At 50.5% G+C, this 26,876-nt stretch overlaps 2 protein-coding genes across 2 annotated transcripts; one reads left to right on the top strand and one right to left on the bottom strand.

Annotated features, from left to right (window-relative positions):
* Window positions 1-1,391: 1,391 nt before the first annotated feature.
* Window positions 1,392-21,633, top strand: KEL (Kell metallo-endopeptidase (Kell blood group); the record flags this gene model as incomplete). Its single annotated transcript, XM_079710888.1, has 18 exons — window positions 1,392-1,439; window positions 1,662-1,806; window positions 2,100-2,276; window positions 4,109-4,233; window positions 4,533-4,679; window positions 7,542-7,601; window positions 7,695-7,883; window positions 8,114-8,262; window positions 9,819-9,948; window positions 17,078-17,188; window positions 18,478-18,576; window positions 18,824-18,901; window positions 19,343-19,443; window positions 19,605-19,715; window positions 19,848-19,915; window positions 20,135-20,304; window positions 20,658-20,753; window positions 21,472-21,633. 18 exons carry the CDS (start codon window positions 1,392-1,394, stop codon window positions 21,631-21,633), a joined length of 2,166 nt encoding a protein of 721 aa, XP_079567014.1.
* Window positions 21,634-22,307: 674 nt separating this feature from the next.
* Window positions 22,308-23,164, bottom strand: LLCFC1 (LLLL and CFNLAS motif containing 1; the record flags this gene model as incomplete). Its single annotated transcript, XM_079711866.1, has 2 exons — window positions 22,308-22,486; window positions 23,023-23,164. 2 exons carry the CDS (start codon window positions 23,162-23,164, stop codon window positions 22,308-22,310), a joined length of 321 nt encoding a protein of 106 aa, XP_079567992.1.
* Between the last annotated feature and the right edge of the window lie 3,712 nt (window positions 23,165-26,876).

Here is a 26,876-nt window from a genome sequence, read left to right as displayed (position 1 = left end):
CCAAAGAGGTAAGGGAGGAACCAGGATATATAGGAGTTTTACTGCTAATTAAGGAAAATCCAGACATCTCAAGTTAATGAATTTAGTGCCTTTCTATGTATGGAAGATGCAAGAGTCTGGACTTATAGAAATCATTCCTTTCATATGCACTTTACTATCTAGGGCCAGGATCCCGTTTTTCCCCATCCTGAGTCCTCTCAGCATGCGCCACTGGGGCGGCTACAGTAGCTAATGGCTTTATGGCTGTGACATCCTTTGTTTACTAAGATGACAGGCAACATTCTTTGTCCACACTTTATTCTTTGTAGAAGGTATGAGACCGTGTGAGATATTCAAAGGCCAATATCATCCTCATTTTCCAAATGACAAAACTTACCTGCCTGAGAGTTTAAGTGGCTTGTTCATTGTCACAGGGCTAGTAATTAGCAGATCTCCTAGTTTGTTGGGCTTTTTCATGGACGGCTCTGCCTGCAGCCAGCAGGGCTCTGACACACCAGGGAAGACATCAAGCATGCTTGGAAGCAGGGGGAATGGGCATGGAGCAGGGAGACCTCCCAGGGAAGGTGGCATTGAAGGACTCAAGAGGTTTCAATCATAAAAGAAAGGAGAGACGAAAGAATTTTTCAGAAATAAAGAAGCTCTGTGAGCAGAGGCACAGAGCAGGGCCAGAGGAGCCACCCAGGGCAAGACTGCTTGGGGAGTGAAGTCTCCCTCCCTCCGTCTGCTCTGAGAGGCTGAGATAAAGGAGGAGGAGAGGCTGGGGTGTCTCCTGACTGATAAACAGGCTCCACCCAGAGGCCAATAGCTTGTGAGTGGGCACAGGGGCGCCAGGTGGCAGAAGCGCCCTTTCTCCAGGAAAAAGGAACTGGGGTGGGGTAGGAGGGAGGCCGTTTCCTGAATCCCCGTCCTCAGACTCAGCACCTAGAGCAGGACCAGGAAGGATTCTGGGAGCCAGAGAAAAGGCCAGACAGACGGCAAGTCCCCTGGAGAAAGCCATTCCCTTTTGGAGTCAGATGCCTAGGGTGGGAGGTGGGGCTGGATGGTGTGTGTGAGTGCCCTGCCTGCCCCTGGAGAGGAGGGATGTGAGGCTTGGAGAACAGGACCGGTGACAGGCGAGGGAGGGAGGGAGGTTAGGGATACCTTTAGGGGAGAGGTTCCTTCTGAAGCACTTCTGGGAGCACTGCCCTGGCATGCAGATACACAAGTGTGTGTGTGTGTGTGTGTGTGTGTGTGTGTGTGTGTGTGTGTGTATGGGGGGAGTAAGTGGGCAGGGGGAGGTGTCCAAATGGCCTGATATAACTCTCTTCAATGTCCCCCCTTCCTGAACCAGCTCCTCTGTCGTCCCTCCTCCTCATTCAGTTCAGGAGGGTGGAGACGAGTGGGGGAGAGCCATGGGGTCTGAGCCAGCGAGTGGAGCGGGGACCCGCAGGAGACGGGAGGTAAGTGACCTCTGTGACCTGTGCGGGGCAGATTTATGACAACCCTGCCAGCTCCCAGGGGTCCAAAGAGGGCTGGGTTTGGGATAATGAGGGGTGTTATCTCCATACAAAGGGGCCCTGGCACTAACTGTTCCTTCTTTCTCCTCTCCCCCTCCCTTTCCCCACCCCTCCTCTCCCAATCCTCTCCATCTTGGGGTTTTCACCTCCTGGTTCTCTGCGCAGAGATCTCCAGAAGAGGGGCTGCCCACTGTATACAGCAGACAGTGGGCGATGGCCAGGCGAGCGCTAATGACAGTCCTGCTTTTCAGTCTAATCCTTGGTGGTTCTCTGCTGCTTTGGGGCTACGTTTTCCAGGGCTGTGGTCCTGGTAAGCAAGATCCTAGATCTCCCACGACCCACTCAGCCCTCCCTTGTTTTTGGACCCCATCCATCCATCCATCATCCTGAGGCTCTGTGTCCATTAACTGCCACTCATCCTGACCCTCTGGGGCCCCGGGTTCCTGACCTCTTCCCCCTTGAATCACGCTCCTGGCCGCCAGTCAGACCATTTCCTCCTCACCAGGGTCTCTGTCCCTTTCCCTCACCAGACGTTCCTTTGCTTAGCCCCTTGGGGGAGCCCTCATCACTTTCTCTTTCCCAGCTCTGAGCTTTTCCCCACAGCCCGCTGTGAGACGCCTGTGTGTCGGGACCTCCTGAGTCTTTACATGGCCTCTGGAAACACCAGTGTGGCCCCCTGCACTGATTTCTTTAGCTTTGCCTGTGGAAACATCAACAGGACCACTAGTTCTTTTCAGGCTCTTGCAAAGGAGAACAAGCGCCGACTTCAGAGAATACTGGGTAAGGAAATCAGGGTGGAAGATTCTCTTGCCATGGGTGCCACTGAGCCTAGAATGATCACAACTGTTCCAAGCCTGTGTGCCTGTGGAACACCTGGTTTGCACCATCCTCCATTGGCTCTCAGGGAACTGCTAGGTTTGCTTCTCCATCACCGTACATTTCACCACAGGTACCACCTCTCTTCTATCTCTTCTTGTTCCTCCCTTCATCTTTTCTTTACCTAATCCCTATCCTCTCTCCTTTCCCATTTATCCACGATTGCTCCATTCTCTCCAAGTTCTCTCTTTCACCAAGTTCCATCTTCTGTGTTATGTCCCTTAAATTTTCAATTTCTATCCTATGCCAGGCGTCTTCCACACTGGCATCTCCTCAACACCTGTTGCACTTTATTCTTTCTCTCCAACAATCTCATTGTCCAGCCTTCAAACCCTTCTTGTCTCCTAATGCGCCCTTGTCAGCGTTATCCTCTCCCTCCCATCGCTTCCCAGACCCCCCTCTTTTCACCATTATCTCCTGTTCTCCCTGAAACCTTGGACCATGGTGTGCAAGTTGAACTGGAAGAAGCTGAACTGGGATGATGGAGATGACGGATTGGAGATGATGGTGGGAGGAAAGAAGTGGCCTAGTGGGTGAGAAGTGAGGGAGGGGTCTTTATTGGGTTGTGTGTAAGGGAGTGAATATAGATGGGCACAAAGGAGATGCTGGAGGGAGAGGAGGACCAAGTTAAAAAGCCTGGAGGTAAGAAGATTCCTGTAGATGGTGGCGGTGTTGAAAAGAACTGAGAGGAAAACTGTGAGGGAGGAACCAAGGCCACATAGGAAGTAGGAAGTTGGTCCCAGGAAGTTGGTGGATGGCGGCGAGGATTTGGGAGGAAGCATGTAACAGAAGGAATGCATTTCCTGCATATGGGAACCCAGAGAACCTGTTGACGGTATCAGTTGGAATCTGGAAGAAATACATGTATCCCTTTGCCCTCCTTCTTTTGATGGGAAACAAGTGGAGGTGGGTATTCCCTGCATGGTAGAGGGGCACGCTTTCACCTAAGGTATGGAAACGAAAAGAAAAAATACACTTCGGACAAATTCTGCTGCCCATAATAGAATGAAAGGATGTCAGGGGGACTGAGGGAGAGGTGTTAGGTATTAGAAGGTGGAGGATTCAAATGGGTTTGTGTTTGGGTTATGGTCCTGTGTTTGTTTGTTTGTTTCCTGGGATCAAAGAGGGGAGGGTCCAGACTAGGGGAGCCTGCGCCGATTTTTTCTCTTTGCTAAACATTTCCTCATGCGCTTTCCCCTCTCCTATCCCTCGGAAGTCCTCTGATTTCCCCAATATTTCTACTTCCTTCCTTCATCTCCCTCCTGCCTCTCATTTCTACTTTCTCCTTTTTCCAAACTCTACTTATTCCATCTCTTTTCTGCCTCCCCTGTCTTTTCGTCTTTATTTCCTTTCTCACCTTTCTTCCTTTTTTTTTTTTTTTTTTTTTTGGCCGTGCTGCTCAGCTTGTGAGATGTGGGATCTTAGTTCCCCAGCCAGGGATGGAACCCGGGCCCTCGGCAGTGAGAGGGTGGAATCCTAACCACTGGACCGCCAGGGCATTCCCTCACCTTTCCTTTATCCCTCATTGTCTTCTCCGTGCTCCGGTTCCCAGCTCTTTTTCTTCCATCAAGTTGATCCAGCTCATCCCGTCTTCCCAGTTTTCCTCATCCCTCTCTTTCTCCCCTTCCCTCCTTATCCCTGGAAGTCTTCCCTTTCCTAAACCTTTCTGTCTCCCACCGTCCCGGCTGGTTTCCTTGCTGCTCCACCCCTTTAATTCGCCCACACTTCCTTTCTAGAAGCCCCAGGTTCCTGGCGTCTGGCCTCCGGGGAGGAGAAAGCCTTCCAATTCTACAACTCCTGCATGGACACAGGTGCCATTGAGGCTGCAGGGGCTGGTCCCCTCAGACAAGTTATTGAGGAGGTGAGACCTGGGGCATCAACTTTTCTGGATGCATAACTTGCAAGACCAACATATGCTCAAGGCTGCCATTTTTTCCCCCTAGAGGATGGGTCTCTTTCCTAGGAATTTGGGAGGGAGATGGAAATGGCAATGGCCTGTGGATGTATTAGGACCTTGGGTGAGGGTAGGGAAAGAGGGATAGAGGTGGAGCCCTAAAGGGGTTAATGGACTCAGAGTAGAGGTCAGGAAGTAGCAATGGTGGTGGTGGGGTTGGTCTCAGAGACTATCCCTGTGCTGAGCCCTCTCTCTCTTCTTCCCAGCTTGGAGGCTGGCCAATCTCCGGTGATTGGACTCCCTTAGACTTTAACCGAACTCTGAGCCTTCTGATGAGTCAATATGGTCACTTCCCATTCTTCAGAGCCTATTTGCGACCTCTTCCCGCCCCTCCGTACACGCCAGTCATCCAGGTGAGGGAGGCACTGGCAAAAAATGTAGTAAAACCTGGGCCTGACTCAGATTTCCTCTGAGAGGAAAAATGTGCAATCCAGGGAAGAGACTTATCTTTAGGGAAATTATTGATGTGAGAACCAGGGACTTTAGGTGAGATTAGGGAAAGGAGCAGCAGGGCCAGTTCTGGGAAGACAGAGGTAGTCTTGGTCTTCCTTGTAGCTTCTCTGAATCACCCCCAGGGTCTCTCAACTAGTTCCCCTGTCTCCAGTATTGCCCTCCTATTATTTAGTTTTCATTTTCCCCAGAGGGACCTTTCTAAACCAAGAGCTAATTATGCTGTTGTCTCTGTTTAAATGGCTCACTAGGTCATCAGGATCTGGTTCTTAATCCTTAGCAAAGCCTTGCAAGTCTGACCCTTACAAACTCCTCCAGCCTTATCTCCTCCTTATACCCCAAGCCATGCTCCCTCACTTACAGCCCCAAGGATATTCTTCAGTTCTTTGCATACATGGCTTCCTTTGCCTGCAACGCTACGCCTCAGTTCGCACACTCAGCCTGGAAAACTCATACATATTTTTCAAATTTTGGCCTTGATTACTATCCCTTCCAGGAAATCTTCACTGAAACCCTGGCTGAGATGTAGGTGAACCCCTCTGTTCTCCCATTTCCTGTCATCTCAGCATTTAGCACTGTGTTGAAGACTGAGCCTCTTAAGAACAGGCCCACGGTTTATTCAGCTCAGGTCCTTGGTACCTAGCACAGGGCCAGGCATCTAGAGGCCCACACCAGGTGTTTGCTGAGCGGGTAAAAAAAATTAAAGCCTTGGAGGCATCGGTATTGTGGTAGGCAATGTGACCCTATATATTTGGCCCCTACTCTGAAAAATGCCACGAAATTACATGAGGATGAATATACAAGAACTGATAATGCACATGAGGCATTCTCAAATTCAGTTCTAAAGGGTGTGCTGAGGAGTTTAACTGGTGTGGCCTTTGGAAATTGGTTAAGACCTGAAATGGTTAAGGAGAAGCTCAAAGGAGGGAGAGTGTGGGCTGAGTCCTGAAGCCTGGTTGATTCGTGCAGCTGACGGTGAAGCTAAAGGGCCTTATAAGGGCTGCGGGGAAGTCCTGAGCTAAGGGAAGAGCCTGGAATGGTGTGACCCCTCTGTGGGGTCAGCAAGGAGGCTGGTCTGTTGAACAGAGGATTTGCGGGTAGGGGTGGGGTGCAGTGGAAGGTAAAAGTAAGGCTGAAGACATGAAGTTGAGACTGATTATTCCCGGCCTACGACACTGGACTGAGGTCATAAACAAAAGAGCTACAGAGGCCTTTCAAATATGATGGTTGTACATAGAGCCCAAGTACAGTCAGCGGTTTTCGAGGTCAACCTAGAGGTGCTGAGGCAGCTAGATGAGCAACGTTGATTCTGAACTAAGATGATTGTGGCAGAAATGGAAAATGAGGCCAGGCATGAGGATGTAGGCAACTACCTACATCCTCATCCTAGTGGTGATGGATGGTCCGTGGTGATTCAACAGGACCTAGTGACTGACTGAATATCAATAAGAGAAATGGAGAAACTAGACAGTGACCCCACAGTGTTGGTTTGGTGTGAATGGGAGGAGGGTGGTTCCCATCACCTTGAGACTGAATGGTCTCTGAGGGGAAATACAGGTAGAGAGAGTGAACTACAGAGGGAGCACCCCTATGAGGTGGTGCCGGAGAAGAGTAAGAACGGTCAGGAGGTGGGGGTCAGACCAGCTCAGCTGAGCCACAGAGGACAGGGGAGAGACCAGTTCAGGAGGGAGGGGTTATCTTTGATTCCAGAGACTTCTGAGCTTAGAAAATAGGGAATGAAAAGACACCATTGGAAACCTTCTAGACATAGCATCAAAATAGTCATGGAAATGGACTCATTTTATGGAGTTAGGAGGAAGGTAAGGAAGTTGAAGCAAAGGCATAGATGACTTTTAGTTCTTTAAAGTTTGGACAGAAAATGTGACGAAGGAGTCAAGTGAAAGCTTTATTCAAGATAGCAGAAAAGTATATAGCTCCAGGTGGGAGTAGGATATTGAAGTCGGAGAAGTAAAACAAAAAACATGGGAGCAAAGATCTTCGGGATAGAAACAAGGACACACCGATGTCAGAAGTAGAGTGAAGCATGTGAGGGTAGTGGGCTACTTTCCTGGGGTGCAGAATTTAAGAGGGTACCAAAACTCACTAATCAAGATAAATAGTATTTCAATAAATATTTTTTAAAATGTCAAAATCAATGCAAAAATCCATGATGAACAGAATATCAAATTTTTGTTCATCGTGGATTTTTTTTGAAAAAGCAATGGATCAAAACTCTATTGCGGACTTTTGGGGAAACATCTACAATTCAAAAAAAAAAAATGATCAAAAATACATTGTGGATTTTTGGGGAAAATACATGATGAGCAAAGTTTTGCTATTTTATTCTGTGGGGATTTTTAACATTAATTTAGATTTTTAAAATTTCAATTAAGATATTATCGATCTTGATTACTGAGTTTTCAGTACCTCTCAAATTTTGCACTTGAGACGGGTATCTCACTCTCTTTACCCTAGACCTGGCCCTGGCACAGACAATGATTCCCTACAGGACATGGGTTATTATGCTTCTCTCTTGCTGAGCACCCCCAAACTGGTTGAAATACCTTCTTTGCACATTTGCATGTCTGTACTCTTCCCCCATGTCCCTCGCCCCCAGTCCCTGCCTTTCTTTGCTCTCTGGCTCCTCCTCTGTGCCCCCTTTAGTCCATCTCCTGGGGCCATCTTCCTGGTAAATCCCCATCTCCCCACACCTGTCCTCTCCTTCCTCCACATTCCCCACTTCTCTCAGTCTCTCTTGTGTCCAGATAGACCAGCCAGAGTTTGACGTTCCCCTCAAGCAAAAGCAGGAAATGAACTATGCCCAGGTAAGATGGCACTGGGGACCAAGGTCCTGACCTCTTGTGCTAGAGAAAGGCAGGGGCCAATGGTGGCTGTGACTGAGGTTGCCTCTCCCCCAGATCCTGCGGGAATACCTGACTTACCTGAATCGCCTGGGAACCTTGCTGGGAGGAGACCCAAACAAGGTGGGAGAACACGCCTCCTTTTCCATCTCCATTAACTCACAGCTGTACCAGTTTCTGAGGCCCCTGGAGCAGCAACAGGCACAGGGAAAGCTCTTCCAGATAGTCACGATTGACCAACTGCAGGTACCTTGAACCAGGGACTGGATGAAGATGGGCCTGAGGGTCTCGCTCCCAAACTTTCTTGGCCTTCTTGGCTTCGTTCTCCTTATTCCCTTCATTCCATTCCATCCCTAACTTTCCTGGCTCCGTCCTTTCCCTCAACCCCCCCCTCCCCACTCCCTTTCCTACCTGAGGGAGGGGATGCCCCCCTCCTCCTTTCCTGTCCCCCCAAGCCTCCGTATCCCTCCTTTAAGGAAATGGCCCCTGCCATCGATTGGTTGTCCTGCTTGCAAGCGACATTCGCACCAATGTCCCTGAGCCCCTCTCATCCCGTCGCAGTCCATGACCTGGAGTATTTGAAAAACATGTCGCAACTGGTTGAAAAGCAGCTGTCGAAGCACAGGTTTGCCCCACGTGGGAGGGTGACGGAAAGAGGGTCCAAGGACCGGAGGTCTCAGGGACAAAGAAGGCTGGAGAGTGCAGGCTAGTAAGGGCCTCGCAGAAAGGTGGGAGGGATCCGGGGCCACGTGGGGGCAGAGAGGGGGTGGGATGGACGGCCCAGGAGGACATGGTGGAAACAGGAAGAGGGGCTCGGGGGGCATGGGGTAGGGAAACACACACGCAAGGAGGCATCCAGGTATCTGACAAGACACGGGGTTTGCTGGGAGTAGCACCCAGCCTGTGAAGAAACTCTGAGCTGGGGGAGATGCTCGAAGGCCAGTTGCTGGCGACAGCAGCTGAGGGGTGTGGGTGGGAGGAGAAGGTACGTGGGATGAGTAGATGGAGGAGGTGAAGACTGGGAAGAACCTGGAGGAGAGGCTGTTTCTCATCTCTAGTGAGAGGATTCTGGGGGCCTTGTGGGAAAGATCAGGGCGTCGAGGAAGGTGGGAGGAGGGAGGGTGAGGCTCCGTGTTGGGCTCACTGCTGTCCCTGATACTGTGTGGCCACCACTTGGAGGCAGTGGCTTCCTTCCAGGGCCTTGGGCTCAAAGCCCATCTTCATAGTAACTCAGTGGCAGCAACGTCTAGAAATTCTCTCAGGGAGAAGCAAACAACCATTCATGCAGGTGGGAGCAGGTCTATGTAAGGATACAAATCAAACCCGGTGAGAGAGTTGCCAGCAGGGCAGAGAAAGGTCCTGGATCCCAGCTTTGTTGCTCTTAGAAGATGCATCTTAAGATGAGCTGAGGTTTCTTGGTTGTGGAAGTAGCTGAATCTGTTTGGTTGACTCTAAGTCCAGCCCCTTTCATCTAGCCCAGATCCTTCCCCACGCTGTGACTTGGGAGGTCCGCCTCTTCATCTGGTTCTTTCTTCTATCATTCTCCACCCCAGCCCAACCTACATCAAGAAGAGCTCTTCTTCAGACAGACAAAAGTTTTGAACAGGGGTTGCCAGGGGCTGAAGGGTGGGGAAATAGGGAGAGGTTGGTGAAAGGGTACCAACCTTCAGTTGTAAGATGAACAAAGTCTCAGGATCTAGTGTACAACATGATGACTATAGTTGATAACATTTAATTTTGCTTCGCTGTATTTTACTTTGTAGAGATTGTGGTTCTTTACAAATGGAAGGTTTGTGGCAACCCCGTGTCAAGCAAGTCTGTGGGCACCATTTTTCCAATAGCATTTGCTCACTTCATGTCTCTGGGTCATATTTGGGTGATTCTCACAACATTTCACCCTTTTTCAGTATTATTTTAATTGTTAAAGTGATCTGTGATCAGTGAACTTTGATGATACTTTAATCGTTTTGGAATTTTTTAGCAATAAAGTATTTTTAAACTAGGGTAAAAAAAAAAGATAGAAAAGCCCTTCTTGACGTGTTCACATGTGAAGTAGTTATTCTCTATAAATACAGAGAAGGGCTTCCGCGAGAATATCAAGGTGACCTATACAAGGGGAAGCTTTTCTGGTGGTTTCCCCAGAGCCCGGGGGTATATTGTGGGTCTCTTTTCTCTCCACAGGGACTTTCTGCAGAGCCACATGATCTTGGGTCTGGTGGGGACTCTTTCTCCAGCCCTGGACAGTAAATTCCAAGAGGCACGTAGATTGCTGAGCCAGAAACTGGGGGAGCTGACAGGACGACCACCCACGGTGAGGAGAGGAAGGGAGGAATTGTCCCGGATCAGGGGCTAAAGGAGCATCTGTCATTTGGGGGGATAAACGTGGGCCTAGCCCCCTCAGGGAGGGGCATGAAGATAGATATCCCAGGGTCTGGAGGCACTCAAGGCTTACGCTGAGAGCTGAGGCACCAGGGACCAGACCCTTAGGCACACGTCTGGCTACCTCGAGGGCCTTTTGCTGATTGTTAAAGTCTGGATATAAAGCTCTAAAGTGATCAGGACCTGCTTTTCCTTTGTCATGACCCCTAGACTATTTGCCTGGTTATCCTGAGCGCTGTGATTTGAGGGGCCGGACGTACAGCCTAGGGTTCACTGGAGTAAGAGGCAGGGGCCTTCCCTTTGTCTAGGTGACTCCAGTGTTCCATGTCCAAAGGTGCTTCACAAAGAGCTCATCTCTGACATCCCGGGTTCTGTTGGCCACACCGTGGGCTTCGTGGTACAGGTCCCAACATATCAGGGGAAGGAGCTGTACCAAACGTGCTCCACTAACCAAAGTCTACTCTGTCCACACTCAGTTGCTGAGAACTTTGAAATCCTAGGTCGACACATCCAATCCCAAGAGGAGGCATCTAGAACATAAGATGCCCTCCAACCTCAGGCAAGGCCTCGGGGTAGTCTTGAAAATCACTGGGTTTCTTTTCTTAGTAATTTGTGGACCGTTGCTCTGCCTTGGAGAAACTCATGGCTTTGGCAACCTGAAATATCTGTGGAATTCAGAGAAGGGAATTGTAAGCACAGGGACTGGAATGTCGTTATTGCCTATTGAGCCTTTCAAACGTGCTAGACATTTTTCTAAGCCCTTTAGATATATGAGCTGATTTGATCCTCACAACAATTCCATGAGGTGGGCAGACCATTCTGTCCCTGTTTTATTGATGGGTAAATTGAGACCCAAAGGTTAAGGATCTTGCTCTGGGTAATATACCTAGTAAGTTGTTAGAGCTAGGATTTGAACTCTGGAAGTCTGGCTCCAGATTCTGTGTGCTTAATCTTTGTTTAAAAAAGAAAAAGGAAAACCAAAAAACTTCCTAGAATTTTCACTCAGGTAGGCTAGTCCCCAAGAACCTTTGGCTCAGCCTTTCCCTTGACTCAGATGAGATAGAGCCCCAACCCCTCTTAGTTAGGGTTGCTACAAAATCCCTGGCACCAAACAGCCTCCTGGAAATCCCAAAACCATGGCCTGGTGGCACTTCTTGAAAGGTGTAAGAATGCCAACATTGAAATTCACACTTAAAAAACTTAGAAGGCTTATGAATTGCTAAAGTCACCACCCTTTATACGCATATATATCCTTTATATACATATTATAAACATCCTTATATATCTAATAGGATATATAATTGTCCTTGGGCTTAAAAGCTGAATCAAACCCTACCAACAAATAGTTCTGTGACTTGGTGAAGCCCTTTCACCTGTCTGGAACAGCACCAGGTATGACACATATTAATAATAAAAGCTGAAATACATTGAGTAGTTACTCTGTGTCAGGCATTGCTTATTTTATTTATTACTCCCAGAACCACTCTGAGGTCCTCAGAAAGGACATGTAATGTTCCCAAGACCACACAGCTCCTAAGTGAAGGAACACACTCCAAAACAGGTCTGTCTGACCCGTGAGGCCGTATTTTTAACCACAAACTGTGCAGGATTGAGAAATAGTGGGTGGTAACAAAAAATGCTTTGGCAAATTCTTTCTATAAAGGTCAAGATAGTAAATATTTTTGGCTTTGTGGTCTATGTGATCTGTGTTGCAACCACTCAACTCTGTCCTTGTAACACAAAGGCAGTCATACGCTAAGTAAATGAATGGGCGTCACTGGGTTCTGAGAAAACTCTGGTTTAGATACTCTTGGAATTCCTAAGAGGGAGAGATGAGGGTGGGTTTAAATGATTAGTGGGATATCTGAACGGGAGGTAGGACGGAAGCAGCGTCTAGGGAGAAGAATGGGTTTTCCGGCGGAGGGAGGGATATCATTTCATTGCAACAAGGCATGGGGCAGGCTGGCTAAGGCTTGGTGCAGTGTGAGGGATCCTCCTGGTGGCTCTGGCTGAGTAGAGGTGATTGGGCTTGCAGGCCAGGCTGTCCTACTGCTGCTGGAGCCTGGCCTGGGGGTTTGAGAATCAGCCTGGAAGCCAGCACAACTGGAACAGAGAAAGCAAATAGGATAAGTAGGGAAGAAATCAGAGAGGAGAGGAGGGGATTATACTGGGCCTGGTAGGTCACTGTAAGGACCTGGGTTTTTCTCTGCATGTAACAGGGACCTATAGAGGGATTTATCTGTTTTATGTTTTAAAAGATCATATTTTGAAGGTAAGCGGCAGTGTTTCCTGACGGATGTGTGGTGTGAGAGTGAAAGTGGAGTCAAAGATACCACCAAGGTTTTGGCCTTGATTTGACCAAAATTTGTATTTCTATCCAATGGTTTTCTTTTTTTATGGCTATGTTGGGTCTTCGTTTCTATGCGAGGGCTCCCTCTAGTTGTAGCAAGTGGGGGCCACTCTTCATCGAGGTGTGCAGGCCTCTCACTATCGCGGCCTCTCTTGTTGCGGAGCACAGGCTCCAGACGTGCAGGCTCAGTAGTTGTGGCTCACGGGCCCAGCTGCTCCGCGGCATGTGGGATCCTCCCAGACCAGGGCTCGAGCCCGCGTCCCCCGCATTGGCAGGCAGACTCTCAACCACTGCGCCACCAGGGAAGCCCCTATCCAATGGTTATTAATTACAGATGTCTAACCATATTCTTCTGAACGAATTCTAATGGATAATACCCTTATTCAGAAGGACTGTTAGGTCTCATTATCTGACCATATTTTGTTTATGACCTTTGAGTATATCGTCAATGAAACTGGCTGTTAAGCCAGGTCTTCCTCTTACTAAACTTGAGAAGCTGAGTTTGGGGAATTAAAAGCAGAACTTCACATTTTTGCCCATTAAATGTGAACTGTTTACATTCAGCCCAACATCCCAATTTATTCAGGTAATTTTAGCCTTTGTTTCAATGGTCTGTTATTTCTGCCTCGGATCATTCATGGTTTTATTTATTGCATCTTCATCTAGATTACTGGTAAAATTTTGCAGAGGGAAGAGTATTGGGTCAGGTTGTTGAAGACCTAGTGTAGAGTCATCAGTTCATTTATGCAACAAATGTTAATTGAGCCCCTATTATGTGCCAGACACTTCTCCAGGCTCTTGGGAATCTTCATGAACAAAATAGACAAAAATCCTTGCCCTCAAACACTTATATTCTAATGGAGGCAGAATGACAGTAAGCTGACTAAAACATATTGGATGGTATTAAGTGTTATGAAAAAATAAAACAGGAAAGAGAGAGAGGCATACTAGGTGAGGACGTGCTACAGTGTCCAGTGGGGTGGTCGGGGAAGCTCGTACTAACTTGGAGTCATTAATCACTGATGTTCCCTTATGGATCAGCCAGTCAGAATCCACTCAAATCACACTGTCATTTAAGGTGGATTTCTCCATCGATTTCACAAAGATGTAATTTTTGGTTTTACCAACTGCTATCTTGAAATCAAAATAATGCCAACAGAGTGGGGTAGAACTTTAGGATTTACAGAGCACGTTCCACGTAGTATTTCCCCTGCTCTCCCAAGCAGCTTTGTGAGGCAGGCAGAACAGGCATTAGGCTCGTTTTTATAGCTGGCGTAACTGAAGTATGAGGGTTTAAGTTAATAATCCACAGTTAGTAAATACTGAATCCTCTGTACAGAGGGAGCACTGCGGTGGTCCTTGAGGCTGAATCTGGCCCATAGGTGTGTGGTGTTGGCCTTTGAAGCTTTTTACAAACTGTTAATGAACGGCCAACTTTCAAATATTAGGTGATGGCACAGCAGGAGTCAGAGTTCCAGCCTTTTTTGTTGTTGTCAATATGAAGCTCTGGCAACACTAAGCTAGCCATCTCCAGGGGCAACAAATGACTGGAGCTGAGTGATGCAGCCAGTAGGGCTGTGTCCCTCTCTCCAGTTGGCCGTACCCCTTCTTGTCCTGGGGTTCTGATGTTGGACTGCTTCTCTCACTTAGGTTACCTCATGGCCCCTGTTTGAGTTTGTGACTCCTGATCTACGGTTTATCCTAATTTAATGATCCGTTAAAAGTGATGACATTTAAAAAGGATTTTGATATTATTCGTCCTCAGTGATGCTATGCTGGCCCTCAGTAGTTACACATTATTTTCCAAGTGTTCAAAAATAGTCGGTTTAATGATTCATTCTAGAATTTTGTTTAGAAATTAACATTAAGGATTCCTGACTCACCTGTAATCTCTAAAATCTACCTTCCCCTTACTGAAAATTGTGCAAAAATTTGCTTCTCTCCAGACTCTTGGAATTTTTCCTGATTTTTATCATGTCTATCATTACTCATGGTTCTAAGCTTGTATCTGCAACTTTTTTTCTTTCTTTTTTAAAAGATTTTTTTTTCAAGTATAGTTGATTTAGAGTGTTGTGTTAACTTCTGCTGTACAGCAAAGTGATTCAGTTACACATATATATCCATTCTTTTTCATATCCTTTTCCATTATGGTTTATCACAGGGTTTTGAATAGAGTTCCCTGCGCTCTACAGCAGGACCTTGTGGTTTATCCATCCTGTGCATAATAGTTTGCATCTGCTAATCCCACACTGCCACTCGCGCAACATTTTTCTGTTCCTTAATCTTTTGAGCCTCATTATCCTGGGTTTGAAGTATTTCTTCCATCCTTCATATTTTAGCAAAGATTTTTTTTCTTTTTCTCTATTTTCAATCAATGTGGTATACTCTATCACTCCACGTCTTGAGAGACAGCTCAGATACTCATAACCCCCAGCAGATGAATATACAACCTGCCAACCTCCACTCCTGAGACTTATGTTCATTTATAGATTCTGGAAGTTATTTTCCTGCACATAGAACATATGACTCAGCACAAGTGTGACCAGAAGAATCCCAGAGTGGCACAGGGTGAGCAGTGGGTGGTCCGAGGTGGTGTCCATGCACTCCAGGGACCAGGTCAGGGCCTGCCGTGGCCTGGGCTATGGGCAACAGCATGGAACAGGCAAAGGCTGTTGGAGAGAAGACCAGGCACCAGCAAAAGGGATCAGGAAACAACTCCAGAACCAGGAGGTGTAGAAAGGGCAGGCAGGTCCACACTACCAAGCTCAAGGCTGATGTGTTTGCTACTGTCCTGGGTGCAGCCCTCCATCCCCGGCAGCAGTCTGATGAAAGGCAGTCTCAGAGCCGAGCTTGTCATCGGGGGCCCGCAGGGGATGGACACCAAAGGTGGCCAGCAGCACCTGCACTTGACCCAGGCATGGCTATCAGACCGAGGTTGCCTTTCTATCTGTATTTGTTTTTCACATTTGTGAGTTTCAGAGCTCCAAGTAATACACTATGGAAAGTGTCTGAGTCCCTTCTCCTCACCAGGAGAAGGTCCTGAATAGGTCTCATGGTGAGGGGACAGACAAGAACGCACAGACGTGGGCAACCGGGTCTGGAGCAACCTCCAAAATGATAAACGTTCTAATAGGCAGGCCCGGGAGTGTCTTCAATGACAGAAGTACTGGCCTTCCTTTCTATTTCCTCTTTGGTTGGAAGCCCCGTAAACTCTCTCCAACCTTAGGACCGGAATGCGTGGTGGCCGCCTAACTACCTTAGCTGCCAGGAGGTCTGGGGGAATAAATCAGTTACAGGAATGGAGTCTTGTGACTTCATCCCACTCAGCCCACATTAGCATGTTAGCCGGTTTTGCCTAAGTCCCAGCTCAGCTTTCCCTTAGGCCAGCTTCCTGAATTTGTTTCTCATTTGTCCTGCGTCATCTCTGGGCCTACGCTTGGTCGTCTCTTCAAAGCCGTCCACCCCAACATCTCTCTTTTATGTTTCTTAGTCTTTCCATCCTGCTGTTAACACATTATTTGACCGGGAGATTTTTGCAGAAACTAACGCCTGGGGCAGTAATAGGTCTCTGGTCAAACGTGTTAAAAAACACCCCAGTTGCCAAGGCCCTCTATGAGTTTTTATTTTTTTATTTTTTAATAAATTTATTTATTTATTTTTGGCCACGTGGGGTCTTCGTTGCTGCACGCGGGCTTTCTCTAGTTGCGGTGAGCAGGGGCTACTCTTCATTGTGGTGCGCGGGCTTCTCATCGCCGTGGCTTCTCTTGTTGTGGAGCACGGGCTCTAGGTGCGCGGGCTCAGTAGTTGCGGCACGCGGGCTCGGTAGTTGTGGCTCGCGGGCTCTAGAGCGCAGGCTCAGTAGTTGTGGTGCACGGGCTTAGTTGCTCCGTGGCATGTGGGATCTTCCTGGACCAGGGCTCGAGCCTGTGTCCCCTGCATTGGCAGGTGGATTCTTAACCACTGCGCCACCAGGGAAGTCCCCTCTTTTGAGTTTTTGTCTAACCGTTTCTTTGCCTTTGAAGTTGAAGACGTCCATCCTCTCATCCTATATCCTTTTCCCTGATTTGGCAGAAAGTGTCTCAGCACTCTGAATTTGTATATTTAGCCTTTTCTTTTTTCCTCTTCTCCTACCAAACAATATGGCATCTAAAACCCAACTTTACTCTGATAACGTTCTTCTTTATAAGACAAGGTCTTACCATATGATCCTTAATAACCATTTGGAGAGTCGAGGAGGAAGGCAGGAGGCAGGGAGACTTTTCCTTCTTCAATTTCTCTTTTAAGTAAAGAAGCTTGGGAGGATGGGAGTCTCCGCTGGGCTCTGTGCGTGGTGGGCGGGGACAGGGTGGCAGGCAGACCTGCTGAAGTGAGAGGGTTGGCTCTAGCCCTGTCGTTCCCAGGAGCCTTTCAGTCATCCAGAAGGATGCCTCCCAGTGGCCTGGCTTTCAAACTCAGTAGGCAATAAACAAGGATCGTTTGCCCAACCCAGGCTCATGAGACTAATCCTGGAGGAGATGTGAGCCCCTCTTTGCTAAGCAGCAGGACCCCATGTGTGTCACCAGAAGGGGTTATAGAGTAAAGGGAGACAAGCCCAGAACGTCCAGCAAAGAGAGCGTGCTCTGGGGGTGAAGGTCTAGGTAAGACTGGCCTGGGAAAGTGGATGAGGACGACGCCTTGGCGGGGACCGTTCATTCCAGCTTTGTCTCTGTAGCCCGCCCACCCTCGCTGGATGACGTGTGTGGAGAAGACAGAAGCCTTCTTCAAGCCTACGCTGGCAGCCTTGTTTGTCCGTGAGGCCTTTGGCCCCAGCACCCGAAGTGCCGTACGTGAGGGCCCTTCCCCGCCAACCCATCCTCTCCTAGTTCTAGCGACTTCGCTCGTCTCCATGGTCTCTGTGGTCAGAGAACCAGCCAGTTAGAGAGAGAACCCAGAGAGGGACACGCTGCATCGCTAGGGTCTGCACGGTTTAGCTCTGAGACACAAAGTCCGCACGACACACAGTGACCTGGACAAGTCACCCAGCTTTCCTGCTCATGTGTTTCTTCAACCATAAAATGAGAAAATTGAACTGCATGACCTCTAAGCCTACCCCTTGTTTACCTATGATTTTTTTTAACAACACGTGAAATGATGTCAGAATGGAATGTTATCATCTTCAGAAGTGCCAATAAATAACTACTGAATACTTTTCAGTGCCTACCATGTGCCTGATACTCTTTTTTTTTTTTTTTTTTTTTTTTGCGGTACGTGGGCCTCTCACTGTTGTGGCCTCTCCCGCTGCGGAGCACAGGCTCCGGACGCGCAGGCTCAGCGGCCATGGCTCACGGGCCCAGCCGCTCCGCGGCATGTGGGATCTTCCCGGACCGGGGCACGAACCCGTGTCCCCTGCATCGGCAGGCGGACTCTCAACCACTGCGCCACCAGGGAAGCCCCGCCTGATACTCTTATAAGCACTTTGCAACAACTACTTTAATTCCTACTATTATTATAATTTTAAAGCAGAGAGAACTGAAGCACAGAGGGGTTAAATAACTTGCCCAAGATCACACAGCTACCAAATAGCAGAGTTAGGATTTGAACTCAGGCTCCCAATGTTGTCATCCATTTTCCTCCATCAAGAAAGGAAAAACACACGGCGGTAGATGGCTGAGAATGCAGTCAGTACACAGTCAGGGTGTGAAGCTGGACAGGCTTCGGCTTGTTGCAAAGCTGAGGAACCCTGGAAGATGGAGAGAGGAAATGCAGGCTGTAAGAAACAGGGTGTGAGGACGAGGGCCCTCGAGAGCAGAGAAGGGGATGGTGGTCCACCTCCTCCTGCCACTTTCTGAGAGGATTGCCTGGCCGAGAGAAAGGACAGTGTCACGGAAAGTGTCAGGAGTGACCCGTCCCCACCTTCCCCTTCTGTGCTTGGTACCTCCTTCACATCCCCACAGCTCTCTGTACCCTGAGTTTTTGGTCACCTAGTAGGTAGCACTTTCCCCTTTCTGAGATCTTCCTCCTTCTGGCAGCCCCTCAGGGTCAAGGCCCCTTCCTAGAGACCCAGTGGGCAGGGCCCAGGACTGAGGCTGATCTTGATCCTGTTTCTTTCTCCCTGCCCCGTGCTGCCCACAGGCCATGGAATTATTCACTGCAATCAAGGATGCCCTCATCGCTCGGTTCCAAATGCTTCCTTGGATGGATGAAGAGACCCGGGCAAAGGCCCAGGACAAGGTAAGGCCAGGAGAAGGAGACAGTGTGGGAACGTGTAGTAGGTGTGAATTGAGTGTTGGATCAAGAGATCACAGGGCCTGGAGGAGCGTGCTCAAGGCACACGGGCACAAGGCAAGTATAAACACCAATATGCCACACACACATCCTGGTGACACTACCAAAGGAAGGGATGGCAGTGAGCAGGAGAGATTCCTCCTGATAAGACTTGGGGCAGCTAGGTTCCTTCCACCTTTGTGTCTCTTCCCAGGTCACCCAGCTGCAGGTGAAGATGGGGGCCCCGGAATGGGCCTTGAAGCCAGACCCAGCCAGACAAGAATACAACGATGTGGGTTCCTGCCCTTGCCAGTTACTCTTAAATCCTCAACTTCTTCACCCACCCTGATCCACCAGAGTGGCAGACAGTCATTTTCCCTAGTTGATCCTAAAAAACCCCTTCCCTGCCCTGCTGCTGCTGGGGCCTGATGGGCGAATAGCCACTCTGTGGATCTTGCCAACAGAAGAGTAGAATCTTTGCAGGTCACATTGAGCGTATGTGTGCACTCGCACCCATGCACTCGTGTGACTTGCCTGAGTCTTTGTGTGCTGGTACGTGTGAAGCCTGTCTGTACCATGCAGGCACTGGTGTCACGGCGCTGGTTTTCCACCATTCCGGGGATGTCCGCGCATCAGGGCTTATCTGTCTGGGTTCAGAGGTCCGCATCAGGGTATATCAGTGTGCCTCTACATTTGTCTCCGTGTATTCGAGCTGCCTCCTGCCTCCTCCCAGATGCAACTTGGACCCAGCTTCCTGCAGTCCTTCCTGAGCTGTGTCCGATCCCGCCGAGCTAGAATCATTCAGAGTTTCCTGCAGCCTTTCCCCAACCACAGGTATGAGGGCGAGGGAGACACAGACACCACATCCCAAAGATAGCCATCCAAGATTAGCAGGAAAGAAAGCCAGAGGCTCAGGGAAGCAGGAACAGTGACAGTATTGGGGAAGGACGGCATGTAAGTGATAGAGCTGGTGTTCATATGTGCTCTTTCCACAGGTGGCAGGTGCTCCCCTGGGGCGTAAATGCCTACTATTCAATACCTGACCATGTGGTGGTCTTCCCAGCCGGACTCCTCCAACCCCCATTTTTCCACCCTGGCTACCCCAGGTATGGGCCATTCTAAGTTTCCCACGAGCAATGGACCAATGTTATGACAAATGATGGATGCGACTTATGGTTGGAGAATTGGGGCCAAAAATGTGCAAGGATTCTGAGGGTAAGAAAAGCCCTTGCCCCTAGGGCTGTGAACTTTGGCGCCGCCGGCAGCGTTATGGCCCATGAGCTGTTGCACATCTTCTACCAGCTCTGTGAGTAGTAGTGGGCCATTGGGAGATGGGGCCGTCGGGAACCCAGGTGGAGGCCCCAAAGGCAGCCTAGAGGGGGAGAAGGGAGGCTGTGCGAGGGCTCCGGGGCTGGGGGCAGTTCTGAAGCCTTTGCAGTGCTCCTGGGAGCCATTTGTGGTACCCCCATGTCTTCACCCCTGCATCACGCCTCACCGTCGCATTCCCTTGCCCCATTTTCAACAGTATTCCCTGGGGGCTGCCCAGCCTGTGACACCCATGCCCTACAGGGGGCGCTAGTGTGCCTGGAGCGCCACTATGCTGCCTTTCCATTACCCAACGGGACCTTCTTCAATGGCTCCCGCACATTCCTGGAGGATGCTGCAGACACGGGGGGACTGGCCATCGCACTGCAGGTAACTCACGTTCCAAGGGCTGCGATCTATTTGTACGAGCAGAATAGACAGCCTGTCCCCAGTTTTTCCTTCCACCATCCCTCAGGCAAACATAGCAAAACTTTGGGCCCTTCACATTCCCACTGAACAGGTGGCAACTTGAGGACCCCCTCCGACTCCATAGAGCCCTCTTTTCTAGATCCATAGATCTCACGGCAAGTACCTTTTCTCCTGGCTCAGAGCAGTGGGTCAGTGCAGAACTTGGAAAGAAGAACCATGAACTGGTTTTGGATGTTGCGTGTCGGGCATCAGCTTTCCAGATGGCCACGGGTCTAGAGCCTAAGGGCGACTCTCCATCCCACTCCCATATCCAGGCATACAACAAGAGGCTATTATGGTACCGTGGGGAGACCACCCTGCCCAACCTGAACCTCAGCCCCTGGCAACTCTTCTTCCGAAGCTATGCCCAGGTAGGCAGCCGACACCTCCCACCAGGGCTTAGTCTATGTCAGATAAATACCCTATTGTTAACACTCAGATATTGTTAAACATCTTCCCCCAATGCCACCAACCCTCTGCTGCACACATCCCCACTGTCATCCTTTCACACATGTCCCCTTGGGACCATCCCTTCATCCTACTATAAATTCTTCTACCAGATGCAGCAATGCCTTCAAAAAAAGGAGAACAACTCTATTCCCAAATTCCTCCTTGAGATGAGGCCAACTTTTATCTTCTCTCATTTCTTCTAGAAACACAGATCCCTTCAAAAAGAGCCTTAACAGACTTATCTGTAGACCACATCCCTCCTCGGAGACCTCGCCACGCAGTGGGGTCCCCACCTGACATAACCCCCGCTAAGTGCCATCTTCTCCCTCAGCAGATAGTGCCCCCAATTCCTCAGGATACTTAAAGACCTGCACAGTCTTCTCACAACAGACCCACCTCTAGGGCACTTACAAATGGTATGATTGCACAGACCAGCCCTCCCCAGATACCCACTGCCAGATTAAATGACCTACAAATGGCAAATATCTTCCTTTCTCCGTGTGGCCCTCGGAGCATTGCTATCCCTGCTTTCATCTTTGCTGTCCCTAGTTACCACCTGGTCACCAGGTCTGCTGTGTCCTGCTGACCCTGATACCCTGCTGTTCTCCTTACCCTGTATGGACCTCTCTTTCTCCCCAGGTGATGTGTAGGGACCCCAGCACCCAGGATCCTCAGGACACTCACAGCCCTCCTACCCTTCGAATCCACGGGCCCCTAAGCAACAGCCCAGCCTTCGCCAGACACTTCCACTGTCCCCGTGGCACCCTCATGAACCCCTCCAGCCGCTGCCAACTCTGGTAACGCAGCTGGCTCCCAAAGAGACCTCAGTACAGGTGTATCAGCATCTCCCTGCCCCATCCCTGGAATCAGGGCAATACCTCCTCTCCCCTTCTGTTCCAAAAATAAAAGCTGGCCCTTGGCTTCTGCCTGTCTCTTAAGAACACTTTCCTGCTATGTCCGATGCCTAGAAGTCAGAAAAAATCAGAGGAGAAACCGCCAAGCAGAGTCGCAAGGACGTGAGACAAGGAAAGAACCAATGAATGAGCTAAAGGTCGGTGGAAACTGGTTAGAGACAAAATTAAGCTGCCCCCAGTTGTTTCCAGGATTTGATTGTTATTACTTTCATTGTTGCTGCCTTCCTACCCCTAATCTGTTGTCCTGAACAAAGCCAGGAGAGGCTGGGGGAGAGAGAAGGGCGGGGGTCCGGTGTCTCGGCTCTTGGACATGGCCCTCAGAGGGTGGGGAGGAAGGTGGGCAGGGGCCATGGACCGCTGAGAGGCCAGCACGGGCTCTCTCTGATGCTGTGTCCCGAGGGGGAGGGTCATGGGCAAGAGCCAGGAAGCCGCATGTACGTCACCCTCGGGAGAAGCGCTCCGGAGCCCCACGGGGAGGCGGTCAGTAAGCTACCGTGAAACAGAGGCAGATGTCCAGGTCCTCATCCAGGAATCAGGCCTCAACCTCGGCCTCCAGGTCCCTCATAGAAAAACCACGATGCTAGCCAGGTTAAAGCAGAAGGCGAGGTCAGACAGGCGGCCTCGGCTTGCCACCGCCTCTGACGTCTGGTCGTCCTCTTGCTGGGTCATGTCCACTGCCTGCCACAGCTCGCCCACCGAGGAGGCCACAAAGTGCTCTTCAAACTGTTCTTGATCTTGGTCTGAAACGGGACGGGGGACAGCGTGAAAGGACTGTTTCTGACTGCCCCCGCCACCGCCCCTGGCCCGCCTTGGAAAGAGGAAGGCGTTGGGGAACCTGGGAGCCCAACTACCCACACCCTTGTTCTTGACCACAGAGGCGATGCTCCATCTGGGGGGGTCTCTTCTGGTCTGTGTGCAGCCACAGCCCCAACTCAAGGGCACACACTCCCCACTGCCAACTCAAACTGCCTCCTCCAAGGTGTTACCTCATTTGGAGAGTGAGGGACCAACGTAGAGAAGGGTGAACTTCAAAGACCCTCTTCCCGTATTCACAGGGCCCCATGCACATCAGCTGGCCCCGGCACACCCTGACTATGGCCCTGGCGAGGAGCCGCGGCTCTAGGCCCTTTACACGACACTCACAGTGCAGTAGTGGGGCCTGGGGTGATCGCCCGTAATCCAAACCTATCTCAGCTTTCCCTCTGGCCTGACCAGTGATCTGACTCCGAAGAGATCTGGTCCCCGGCTTCAGGCATCGTCCCACTTCTTCACCTACCTGTAGAGGGTGTTTTCTCTTTCTGACTCCTCTCGTCCAGGCCTGGGCTCCCTTTCTGAGGCTTCACCCCCTTGACCCACAGCAGCAGCAGGATGGATGCCAGGAATGCTGCCCTGCAGAGCTGGGAGCTCAGGGAAGTCATGGGCCTTTCCTAGTCCCCAGTGCCCGGCAGGACCCCCTTCTCCCTTCCCTGTCCGTTGTCCCGGACCTTACCCCTTCCCAGCACCGTTTTCTCCCCTTCCCTTCCAGCTCTGTGACATCACAGCCATGGGCCTGACCCTCATCCTGGCCTCTCGGAGAGTTCCGTTGTCAGACAAGAGCGTGGAGAGTGGCTGGCAGGGGGCAACCGAGGCTTCCAGGATGACCACAGTGGGCCATTCTGTGCAGAGCCACAGCAATGACTTAAAAGTTTGTGGAGTCCTTGCACGTCCATTATATCATTAGATCCACATAGTAACCAGGACTCAAAGTCACAGTATTGCCATACCCATTATATAGATGAGGAAACTGAGGTTCACAAAAGAAATGCTTCGCCCACTGAAGATCACACAGATAATAAGGCGCAGAGCAGGGCTCTTGGCTGATTCTTTAGATTCTAAATATCACACCTTCCCACTCCTCTGTATAGCCTTTCTCAAAGGAAAGCGACTTGCATAAACTGAGACCCAGACCGGATGTCGAAATGGGCATCTTCAAGTCCTGGGCTGTGCATGAAACTCAGCTCCGTCAGAAATGAAGGATGGGGAGGGCGTAGGTGGAGGGGGGGATGGGTCCCTGCTCTGGGTGTGAGAGAGACAGAGAGCCGAGTGCCTCGGACCCAAGTGGAAACCTTTCTCCCACTCCTCGTCCTCTCCCGGACTTCCCTCTGTCCTAGCCATTGCCGTCTTGTACTGATAGACTGAACACCGTCTTCCCTCATTCCACATCCTCCTGTACTCAGACACAGAGGAAAAGTTGTTAGAGACCCAGTGTCTAAACTCCCATCTCTAACAGGTGGGAGGAGTTACAGTCTTCGGAGAAAAATCAGTGTGGCAGACAGAGGCAAGGATCCCAAGTAACGGGTCTCAAGAGACCTGCCTTCACGTCCCAGTGCCTGCCCCTGCCCACGACCCTGGTGAGCACAGACCTGTTGGTAATGGGCTGTGGCTAATTAGCGTCTGCTTCCTGGAGCAGAGAGATGGGGAGACAGGATGAAGCCCCACCCTGAAAAACCAGAGACAGATACTGGCCATGAGAGACAGGAGGGAGGTGCCAGGACAGGTGGGAGGGGGGTCTTAGACACGCTGGAACGATCACCACCAGCTCACACCGCTCCTGGCGTCCACACACCCCGCACCTGAAGGAGCCACCAAGTGCAGGGGTGAGGATGTGCGCAGAAACACGTACCCTTCCTGAAAGAGGGCATCGCAGAAATGGAAGGGCCCGTGGAGCTTCCTTCCCACGGATGCCCCCCATGCCGGCACACGGGCTTATCAGGAGACTCCCGGACAGCCGACACGGCCTCCTGTATACTTCCTGGTGATCCGAGCCAGGTGACGGGGTGACTGGGCAGCGGTACGGGAGGTCACTTGATGATGGGAGAGGCACGATTCAAGTAAGCAGGTGACCCTGTTCACCTGTCCCTTGCACTCGTTGACCTGCAGGTTCAGGAAATGATGCTTGAATGGAAAAAAATCACTAACAACCTCCTGGCTATTTGGGGGAGGAGCCTCTTGGTTCAAGGCTAAATGAGACGCCATCTCCGGCTCTGTGAGTTTGCCTGGGGAGGGTAGTTGGGCGTCGGGGTGTCTTACAGGGGCGGCTGGAGAGGAAAGAACCGGGTGGCACCGCTACCACTGCCCCCATTCCTTCACCACCCGCCTGCCTGATGCCCTGTGCTGAGGAGATAAATCCTTGTAGGAAACCAGGAACCCCTTCACATTTTTTTCTTACTACAAAAGTATGTTAAAAAATTATGAAAAACAAACAAGGCAAATAATTCTACCATCCAATGACAATTCCTCTTCATGTTTTAAAGGATGGTGTTCATATTCTTTCCCTACATGGCTGTGGGCAGGTGGGGTGAGCGGGTATGACCTAAACATTGAAATCTGGGTTTATATGTTTTCCTCCTTCTCATCCCATCAGAATAAGAGATCTGGCTCCCTTGGCACCAAGGGTCTCTGGGATAAGACAGGGAGGTCGGGGCCCTGGACCCCGAGGCATCATCTTGCAGGGAAGCTGCTACCTGAGGAAGAGAGCTTGTAGGACTCCTTGTCTGCAGAAAGCGGCCGGAGAATGAGGACGGATGAGAGGAGAGAAGGGAGAAGAGGGTGGCGATGTGGGACGTGACAAAGGGTATGGGGGGACGGGGAAGGAAGCCAGAGGAGAGAACTCCTTAAAGAAGAGGAGGCCATTTCTGAATCTCCAGCCTACCAGGTAGGACAGGAGGGACAGCTTGGTCCCCTTCAGGCAGCTTGTTCCTGCCCCTCTCGGAGAGGACGGTGCAGGCCAAGGAGTGCAAGTGGGAGGGGAAGACCCAGAGGTGGAGGCCCACACGTGGAGGGGGCCCTCCTTTCCACCTCCGGGACCCAAGGACCATGCCCTTGGTGGGCAGCCCTGCACACCTGCTCTGTGCGGCTCTGACCGGGCCCTCCCGCCTCCACTCCCTCCAGGACCAGCGTTAGGGGTTGAGCGTGTCCCGGGCAGGTGCTCCTTTCCTCTGCCGGCCTCTTATCAGCACATCTACACCCCCAGCTCACCCTTATCGCTCCCTCCATCTCCTTAGGCTGCAAGTCCCAAGGCTTCAGAGGTCATTGCAACCCCACACTGCTCCAACCCCCAGCAAAGCAGGAAATGTCCCACAGGGTGAGCCCTCCCTCTTCCCAGCCGGCATCTCCCCCCTTCCGGAGGGAGAGCATGCTTCCTCGTCTCAGGCACCTCCTTTTCTTATTTTCCTTTCAATTTTCGTCCGTCTCCAAAGGTAATTTTGTCCATCCTTCAGTCTCTAGAGATGCGCTCTCTTTGTTACAGCGAAAGAAAGGAGAGGTCCCTGCTCCTGAACACCTCCAAGGGGGAGGGTCCCCAACCTGTCTCCACCCAAGCCTCTCACCTTCATAGGCAGAAGGCTCCCAAGAAGCCACGAGGTCTGACGGGTGATTCGGACCTAAGGCTTCCACCTTGCAAGCCAGCGCCAGCTTTGCCACCAGCCGTGGGTAATCACATGCACGTCTCCCTGCTCTGTCTTCTCATTTAGGAAACAGAGAACCTTCAGCCTGTTGCCAGGTACCTCGCAGATCTACTGAATGACTGCAGTTCAATAACGTGGATATACCTCTTGGAAAACAACAGGAAGAAAAGTGGAAACTGTCATACCATAAAATAATCAAACACTGTCTTATCTTTATACGCATACGCCTCCTGTTGATTTACTCCTGGAGAGAGTCCCAAGATTTCCTCCAAGTTCCTGCTGTTCCGCCTCTGTGGGGGCGCTGGGCTCTCTGGGGTCTCCTCTGACTGGAAGGGAGGAGCTGGAAGGGAAGAGGAGTCACTGGGCTGTGCCAGGAGGAGGCTCAGCCAGGAAACCTCCTTTGAGGCAGGGCTGCAGGATGGAGGGCGGAGGTGACCACAGCTCAGACAAGCAGGTCTGGGGGCTTTTGAGCTCATCTATGGAAGAAGAATCAACTCTCCTTGAGCTGATATGATTGTGCTTTACAGACACTTCCATGAGAGCATGTAAGTGTTGCCCCGATTCTCCAGATTAGAAGATCAGGAGACTGAGGCACAGAAAGCTCACCTAACTGATTTGCAAGGACTCAGAGCCAGCATTCAAACCTGGACCTGCCTGATTGCGGAGCTGGAGGGCTTTGCTTCTG

The sequence above is a fragment of the Hyperoodon ampullatus genome (assembly GCF_949752795.1).
Source record: "Hyperoodon ampullatus genome assembly, chromosome: 9".
In the NCBI taxonomy this organism is placed as follows: domain Eukaryota; kingdom Metazoa; phylum Chordata; class Mammalia; order Artiodactyla; family Ziphiidae; genus Hyperoodon; species Hyperoodon ampullatus.
This window is presented reverse-complemented; position numbering and strand designations above follow the sequence as displayed.